Source organism: Cetorhinus maximus, unplaced genomic scaffold, assembly GCF_964194155.1.
Source record: "Cetorhinus maximus unplaced genomic scaffold, sCetMax3.hap1.1 HAP1_SCAFFOLD_2948, whole genome shotgun sequence".
NCBI lineage: Eukaryota > Metazoa > Chordata > Chondrichthyes > Lamniformes > Cetorhinidae > Cetorhinus > Cetorhinus maximus.
In genome coordinates this window covers 1-8445 of record NW_027598878.1, presented here as the reverse complement: position 1 = coordinate 8445, position 8445 = coordinate 1, and the positions used below count along the sequence as shown (strand labels likewise).

The window sequence follows — 8445 nt, the reverse complement described above, 5'->3', positions numbered from 1 at the left end:
GAGACACTGACTCACTTTGCTGGGCCGACAGGGCTTCCATGGAGCTTGTGTCTCTGAATCCACCGCAGTTAGAAACAAAACAACATGTTTACAAAAATCAGCTGTTTCACCTGAGGACAGTTTTAACAATCTGAAGGATGGCAGACTTCAGTGCAATTTGGATGTGAGATTGACTCTCACTTTTACTGTTTTACGCTCGGACATTGAATGCAAAGTGTTCTGTCCGAGAGAGGGATGTCCTTCTCCTGCTGTGTGACTATGAACAACATCTGGAGTAAGGACTGGCTCCTTGTCCCTGTCTCCACGTCCTCCCATTTACCTTTATAACGTTTTCCGTTTTAATGTTGTGGGGCTAATATTCACCCCCCCCACCGCCCCCACCGCCCCCACCCCAATGAATATCGCTGTCAAATAAAAATCGGATCTGGGTCACTATCGCATTGTCCTTTGTGGGATCTTGCTGTGCGCAAATTGACTTTTGCTTTTCCCCCCATTACGATGGTGACCCCCACTTCATAAATGGAAGGGAGTCATTTGGCTGTGAGGCTCTTTGGGATATCTTGCAGCGGTTAAAGGCGTTACAGAAATGTGAGTTCTTCACCGGATATACAGCAGGCCATTCGGCCCATCTGCTCCGTGCCGGTGTTTCTGCTCCACACGAACCTCCTCCCACCCACCCCCCTCTCTCCATCTCACCCCATCACCCTATCCTTCCATTCCTTTCTCCCTCATGTGTTTATCCAGCTTCCCCCTAAAACACATCGATACTATTCACTTCCACCACTCCCTGTGGGAGCGAGTTCCACATTCTCCCCACTCTCTGGGTAAAGAGGTTTCTCCTGAATTCCCCATTGGGTTTATTAGTGATGATCTTATATCGATGGTCCCTAGTTCTGGTCTCCCCCACACACAAGAGGAAACAGTCTGTCTGTATCCAGGTGCGTGTTCCAGAAGGGTCTTGTCAGCAATGCCTACCACAGTCAAATAGCTCGCCAGCCAGCACTATTGTGGGGGGGGCAGGTAAAAGAGTTGCTGGTGGTGGGGGTGGGATGTTGTTGACACAAAGGGGTCATTCCAGCAGCCAGACCATGATCTCTATATTCCATCACCCTTCTCCCCACCCCCCTCCCTCACCCAACCCCAACATCCCCGACTGTAACACACTCTGAACAGGTTAATCTCTAAACACCCCCACCTTCCCCCCGCAGATACACCAGGAGACGATGAAGGAGGAGATCGGAGCCGGAGTGTCCTTCCTGGTCAGCATGGTCAGGAATCGCAGCAGGCTACATCAGGAAAAGATCGAGGAGTTTGGGGAGAAGCTCACTGCGATACTGTACCGAAAATACCAGAATCACTGGTACCCAGCCAATCCCAGCAAAGGACAAGCATACAGGTAAGCAAACAGCAGAGCCGCCCAGTACAATGGCTAGAATATTACAGCACAGAAACGGGCCATTCAGCCCATCTGCTCCGTGCCAGTGTTTCTGCTCCACACGAGCCTCCTCCCACCCCCTGTTCATCTCACCCCATCACCATATCCTTCTATTCCTTGCCCCCCGCCCGCCCCATGTTTTTATCCAGCATCCCCCTGAATGAGTATAAAATATTGGCCAGGGAGGACCCTCCTCACTATTTCTTGCATTGCGCTGAGGGACATTGTCCATCCACTTGCGAGAGCAGATGGAACAAGTCCTGGGTTTGAGTCTCCACCCCAGAGACTTCAGCCCCATAATCCAGGCCGACACTCCACAGCGCCAGTGCCGAGGGGGCGCCGCGCTGTCAGAGGGTCGGTGCCAAAGGGAGATGCTGGCCTTCAGGTGAAACTTTAAACCAAAGTTCCCGTCTGCCTCCTTGGTGGGTGTAAACGATCCCACGGCCACTATTTGGAAGAGGAGCAGGGGGAAGGTCCTGGGGCCAATATTTACCCCTCAACAAACATCACTAAAAAAACAGATGATCTGGGTCATTATCACATTAATGTTTGTGGGAGCTTGCTGTGCACAAATTGGCCGCCACGTCTCCGACATTACACAGTGAACATACTTTTGAATAAGTATTTCATTGGCTGTGAAAGGTTTTGGGACATCCTGGGGTGGTGAAGGCGCCAGAGAAATGCAAGTCTTTGTTTTGAAAAAAAAACAAAAAACTGCAGATGCTGGAAATCCAAAACAAAAACAAAAATACCTGGAAAAACGCAGCAGGTCTGGCAGCATCTGCGGAGAGGAAAACAGTTAACGTTTCAAGTCCGTATGATTCTTCAACAGAACTAAGGAAAAATAGAAAAGAGGTGAAATATAAGGAGGTTTAAGAGGGGGTGGGACAGGTACAGCTGGATAGAGGGCCAGTGATAAGGTGGAGATAGCCAAAAGATGTCATAGACTAAAGGGCAAAGAGGTGGTGACGGTGGTGATATTATCTAAGGAATGTGCTAATGGGGACATTAAGGGTAGAAAGCAGGACGAGCAAGGTACCAGGTAGCCCTAGTGGGGGTGGGGTGGGGGGGAAGGGATCGAAATAGGCTAGAAGGTAAGAGATAAAACAATTGATGGAAATACATTTAAAAATAATGGAAATAGGTGGGAAAAGAAAAATCTATATAAATTATTGGAGAAAAGGGGGATCGGAAAGGCGGTGGGGATGGGGGAGAGAGTTCATTGATTGTCTTTGTTTTTGTTGCTCGAAGTTGTCCCTGCAATACCGCCCTTTCCCCACCTGGTGGCGCCGCTGCACAGTTTTAAATTTGGATGAGCAGCTGAACCGCTTAAAGCCCCTTTAAAGCTGAGACAATGAAATTTTAGAGGCATCTTAAAGGAAGGGAGATGGAGGTGGAGAGGTTTCGGGAGAGAATTCCAGAGTTTAGGGCCCCAGGCAGCTGAAGGCACGGCCACCAATGGTGGAGCGATGGAAATCAGGGGATGCTCAAGGGGCTGCAATTGGAGGAAGGCAGAGATTTTGGAGGGTTGTCGGTCTGGAGGAGGTTCCAGAGATAGGGAGGGTTTTAGGGGCTGGAGGTGGTTACAGAGGTAGGGAGGGTTGTAGAGGCTGGAGGAGGTTACAGAGATAGGGAGGGTTGTAGAGGCTGGAGGAGGTTACAGAGGTAGGGAGGGTTGTAGAGGCTGGAGGAGGTTGCAGAGATAGGGAGGGTTGTAGGGACTGGAGGAGGTTACAGAGATGGGGAGGGTTGTAGGGGCTGGAGGAGGTTACAGAGATGGGGAGGGTTGTAGGGACTGGAGGAGGTTACAGAGATAGGGAGGGTTGTAGGGACTGAAGGAGGTTACAGAGATGGGGAGGGTTGTACGGACTGGAGGAGGTTACAGAGATAGGGAGGGTTGTAGGGACTGGAGGAGGTTACAGAGATAGGGAGGGTTGTAGGGACTGGAGGAGGTTACAGAGATAGGGAGGGTTGTGGGGACAGTTTTGAAAACAAGGATGAAAGTTTTAAAATGGAGGTGTTGTTGGACTGGGAGCTAATGTATGTCAGTGAGTGACGGGGTGAAGGCTGAACAGGACTTGGTACAACTTGGGAAAAGGGCCAGTAGGGTTCTGGATGGTCTAATGTCTGTCCTCTTGGATCCTTCAGTATATTTTTTCTCTCCCTGGTAGATGCATTCGGATAAACAGGAAACATAAAGCAGACCCATCCTTGTTGCTCGCTTGTCAAGACTGTGATCTGGAATATAACCAGTTGAGACTGCCCAAAGAGATTACGTTGTGGATTGATCCCCAGGAGGTGTGCTGCAGGTAAGTCTTCACCTGGATGGTTTAGCAACACAGTCACCGCAGAGACAAACACAAGGAGCTCATCTGGAGAATTGTGTCCGATTCCGACTGCCTCACACTTTAGGAGGGAAGGCGAGGCCTTGGGGAGGGTGAGGGGGAGATTGACTCGAATGGCGCCAGGGAAGAGGGACTTCAGTTCATGTGGAGAGACTGGGGAAGCTGGGATTGTTCTCCTTAGAGCAGAGAAGGTTAAGGGGGAGATTGAATCGAGGTGTTCAAAATCATGAGGGGGTTTGGATAGAGTCAATAAGGAGAAAGTGTTTCCAGTGGCAGGAGGGTCGGTAACCAGAGGGACACAGATTGAAGGGAATCGGAACCAGAGGGGGAGATGAGAATTTTTTTTACACAGCGAGTTGTTGTGATCTGTAAGGCGCTGCCTGAAAGGGCGGTGGATGCAGATTCAACAGGAACTTCCAAAGGGGGAATTGTGTCTGTCTGTCTCTCTCTCTCACTGGTGTGCTCTCTGTCTCTCCTTCACTGTACGGTAAACCTTCCCTCGGCTGTGTTCTGCCAGTTTGTGTGGGTGTTTGTTGTTTATACCAGGTTGTTAGTGGCTGTGTCTCGCGTGTTGCTGCCTGACCCGATTCCCACTAAATCTTCATTTGAAATTCCTGCAGGTGTAGTGATGGGAGTCTGCCTTTCACTGTCGCTCAGTTTGAACAAGACTCCAGGAGGGCGGCGTCGTTAGACTCTGAGCAAGGCAGCGCGTCCTCGGAGTGCAGCACACCTGACTGCCACTCGGAGACTTCGTCAGATGAAGGGGAACATGCCAAAGGTCAAACAGTGAAGGAAACTGCAGCAAAAACAGCTGAAGCTACTGGCAAGGTAAAGAGAACATTGAGCACCCAGTGCTGGGAGGGGTCGGAGTGAATGGTTCCAATACTCTCCGGGCCCATCTCCCACCTTCTACCCCTGGAAACTCATCAAAAACTCAACTGCCCCCAGACCCTAACTCACATTGAGTCCCGTTCACCCATCACTATCCTGTCGCTCACTGACCTACACTGGCTCCTGGTCCAGCAACACCTCCGTTTTTAAAAAAAAATCTCATCCTTATTTCAAATCCTTCCTCACCCCTCCCTATTTCTATAAACCCCTGGAACCCTCCCTATCTCCGTAACCTCCACCAGCCCCTACAACCCTATCTCTGTAACCTCCTCCAGCCCCTACAACCCTCCCTATCACCATAACCTCCTCCAGCCCCAACCCTCCCTATCTCCGTAATCTCCTCCAGCCCCTACAACCCTATCTCTGTAACCTCCTCCAGCCACTACAACCCTCCCTATCACCATAACCTCCTCCAGCCCCAACCCGCCCTATCTCCGTAATCTCCTCCAGCCCCTACAACCCTATCTCTTTTACCTTTTCCAGCCCCTACAACCCTCCCTATCTCTGTAACCTCCTCCAGCCCCTACAACACTATCTCAGTAACCTCCTCCAGCCCCTACAACTCACCCTATCTCCGTAATCTCCTCCAGCCCCTACAACCCTCCCTATCTCTGTAACCTCTTCCAGCCCCTACAACCCTCTGAGATCTCTGCGCTCCTCCAATTCTGGCCTCTTGACCATCCCCCGCTTCCCATCGCTCTGCCATTGGCGGCCATGTCTTCAGCTGCCTGGGGGCCCTAAACTCTGGAATTCTCTCCCTAAACTCACTCACTCCCTCCCGAACACAGTCTGTCTCTCTTTCTATCTGTGGGAACTGGCTGTGCAATTGTTGGCTGCCCACATTTCCTCTATTTACAACAGTGACCACACTTCAAATAAATTACTTCATTGGCTGTGAAACACTTTGGGACGTCCTGAGGTGTGGAAAGGCGCTAGAGAAATGCAAGTCCTTGCACGTGGCCTGTGGAGACGGGGCTGGGGATTAAATGGAGCTTGTGTGTTTGATTTGTCATGTTTAATTGATTCAATAATTTTATCCCTTAGGTTTCTGGAAGTTTCTCCCAGTGCACTGCTGCGTGGCCTCTGTACCCTCACAAGCCGGTGCAGTATGCCACATTCTATCAACCCGTCCCCCTCATCAGCTACTACTTGATACCCGGACTGGACAAGGCCCTGCAACCTCCCCCAGGCTTCCTCCTGCCTCAGGTGCAGGCCCACTGCTCGAAGATCGGCAAAAGGCACAAGTGATGAAGGTCCTGGCTAGCAGAGGGATCGGATACCTCGCTCACACTGAGCTGTGCCAACCCTGTGCTTAACTGCTCCATTCTAACACCCATGGGCATGTTTGCAAGTGGCTGAGCTGTGTGTGTGTGAGCGCGTTGTGTGTGTGAGCGCAGAGTGTGTGTGTCTGTGAACGTGGTGTGTGTGTGAGCGCGGTGTGTGTGTGTGTGTGTGAGCGCGGTGTGTGTGTGTGTGTGAGCGCAGTGTGTGTGTGAGCGAGGTGTGTGAGTGTGAATGAGTCAGAGAGAAATGTTGCTGTATATAACATTCACTACTCACGTGTGTGTGTAAGGCCCACACTGCCTATGTGTGTTTGTCGGGTTTACACTGCTGCTCCTGTGGGTCTGTGTATACTTTATATATAATTGAAGCCGTCTCTGTATTATTAATCTGTACTAAAAACTCAGGTATCTTTGAAAATATGAGGTGTGTCCACATTGCCTGACAGGTGATTGTTATTTATCATGTTTACAGGGGGAGTGTGTGAAATACCCCAGAGTCTCTGTTAATATGTATTTGTTAAATTATCATCTATCTGGCTTGTGGAATATTTAATGTTTTTGCACTTTTATTTTATTTCCTGCTGCTGATCACTCTCCATTCGCTCCTGTTGAAATCTCAGAGCCTCTCTTGGGTAAGAAACTTAGCTGTGATGCTTATCATAGCCAAATAGCCCATCAACATCCACTGAGTGAGGCTCCAGAAGGTGCCTGGCGAATGGATTGCTGAAGACATTAGGACAAACTCTAGCACTCAAAAGAGTGTGTTTTCTGTGCAATATACATTGAGCAATTTAAATTTTTTAAATCCAAAAATTGTTTAAAAGGGATTTGGGGAATTGTTTCCTGAGGATGAGGTGTTGAGGAACAACTCTGGATCCCTGGGATTTTTTAGCTCTTCTTCCTTAATGTGGGAATAGTGTTCCTGTATCTTTCTCCCAGGTTAGGGGAAGGGTCCCTATCTCTGAATGGCCTCCTGAATCAGCTTGCTGTGTTGATTCATACCAAAGGCCGCAGTGTGTTAACACAGTGAACCCCTGGTCTGCTGTCCTGCTGCCATTGCCCATTCCCACACTCAAACAGTGACTTGTGTTTCCACCCCAGTAACCCAGGGACACAAGCTCCCCAGTGGGGTGAGTGGAAGCCCCTTACCCAGACCCTCACCCAGTTCATGTCTCTCCAAGTCTTTACAGATATTGGAGAGAATTCACAGCGGACCAACACAGTGTTACTGCTCCCCAACTGGTGAATGGGAGAAACTTTTATAAAACTCAGTATTTATTGACCGTCAGTTAATCGCGAGTTAAATGGCTTATTCTGAATGTCTCATTAAATTTCTTTTTTCTTTTGTGTAAAATAAATTAAACCACTTTGTTCAAACAACATTCCCAGGGTGGTGTGAGTTTCTGTAAAGATTGGAATACTGATTTCCTCCTTTTGGACAACTTCATGTGTTCATCAGCTGAGGCAGTTTGGGACTTTCATGGAACAATACTGGTCACTCGTTAGGGTGGGGGAGGGAGTGGGATTTTTTAATTCATTCATGTGGGCGTCATTGGCCGGGCCAGCATTTATTGCCCGTCACTAATTGCCCCTTTAGAAGGTGGTGATGAGCTGCCTCCTTGAACTGCTGCAGTCCATGTGGTGTAGGAACACCCACAGTGCTGTCAGGGAGGGAGCTCCAGGATTTTGACCCAGCGACAGTGAAGGAACGGCCGATGGATTTGCAAGTCAAGATGGTGAGTGGCTTAGAGGGGAACTTCCAGGTGGTGGTCTTCCCAACTATCTGCTGCCCTTGTCCTTCTAGATGGTAGTGGTGGTGGGTTTGGAAGGTGCTGTCTAAGGAACCTTGGTGAGTTTCTCCAGTACATCTTGTAGATGGTACACACGCTGCCGCTACAGTGCGTCGGTGGTGGAGAAAGTGAACGTTTGTGGATGGGGTGCCAATCAAGCGGGGCTGCTTTGTCCTGGATGGTGTTGAGCTTCTTGGGTGTTGTGGGAGCTGCACTCATCCAGGGCAAGTGGGGAGTATTCCATCACACTCCTGACTTGCACCTTGTAGATGGTGGACAGGCTTTGGGGAGTCAGGAGGTGAGTTACTCACCGCAGGATTCCCAGCCCCTGGCCTGCTCTTGTAGCCACAGTGTTTATATGGCTAGTCCAGTTCAGTTTCTGGGTGGAGAGAAGGCACCAATTTCTCCCCAATTCCAGGGTTGGAGGACTTGTGGAAGAATTGACCCGAGCCACCAAAGCAGAACAGCAAACTGGAGAAACAGCAGACTTAACATGGACTTCAACAACTTCCAGTCATGAAAGTGCTTTTATTGTTTTAGCTCATTTTTATTCATTGATTTATCCCCTTTTTTTACCCCACTTGCTATCCTTCTCGCTTCCAATGTCCCCTCGCCCCACCCCAAAGGACCATCTGTACTTCTTCCATGTTGTTCTTTCACCGACTGCAAACCCTCGTTCTGCTATTAATACATTCTCCTGT

At 49.6% G+C, this 8445-nt stretch overlaps 1 protein-coding gene across 1 annotated transcript; it reads left to right on the top strand.

Moving 5' to 3' along the window:
* Positions 1 to 1223: 1223 nt before the first annotated feature.
* LOC144677736 (protein BTG3-like) lies at positions 1224 to 5937 on the top strand. The gene is made up of 4 exons (XM_078537761.1): positions 1224 to 1396; positions 3607 to 3744; positions 4401 to 4608; positions 5716 to 5937. Exons 1-4 carry the CDS (start codon positions 1224 to 1226, stop codon positions 5917 to 5919), a joined length of 723 nt encoding a protein of 240 aa, XP_078393887.1. The 3' UTR covers positions 5920 to 5937.
* The last annotated feature ends 2508 nt before the right edge of the window (positions 5938 to 8445 follow it).

Coding starts and splice junctions, on each gene's coding strand:
- LOC144677736 (XM_078537761.1), top strand. CDS start 1,224: ATGAAGGAGGAGATCGGAGCCGGAGTGTCCTTCCTGGTCAGCATGGTC. Junction 3,745..4,400: donor CCCCAGGAGGTGTGCTGCAG/GTAAGTCTTCAC, acceptor AAATTCCTGCAG/GTGTAGTGATGGGAGTCTGC. Junction 4,609..5,715: donor CAGCTGAAGCTACTGGCAAG/GTAAAGAGAACA, acceptor TTTATCCCTTAG/GTTTCTGGAAGTTTCTCCCA.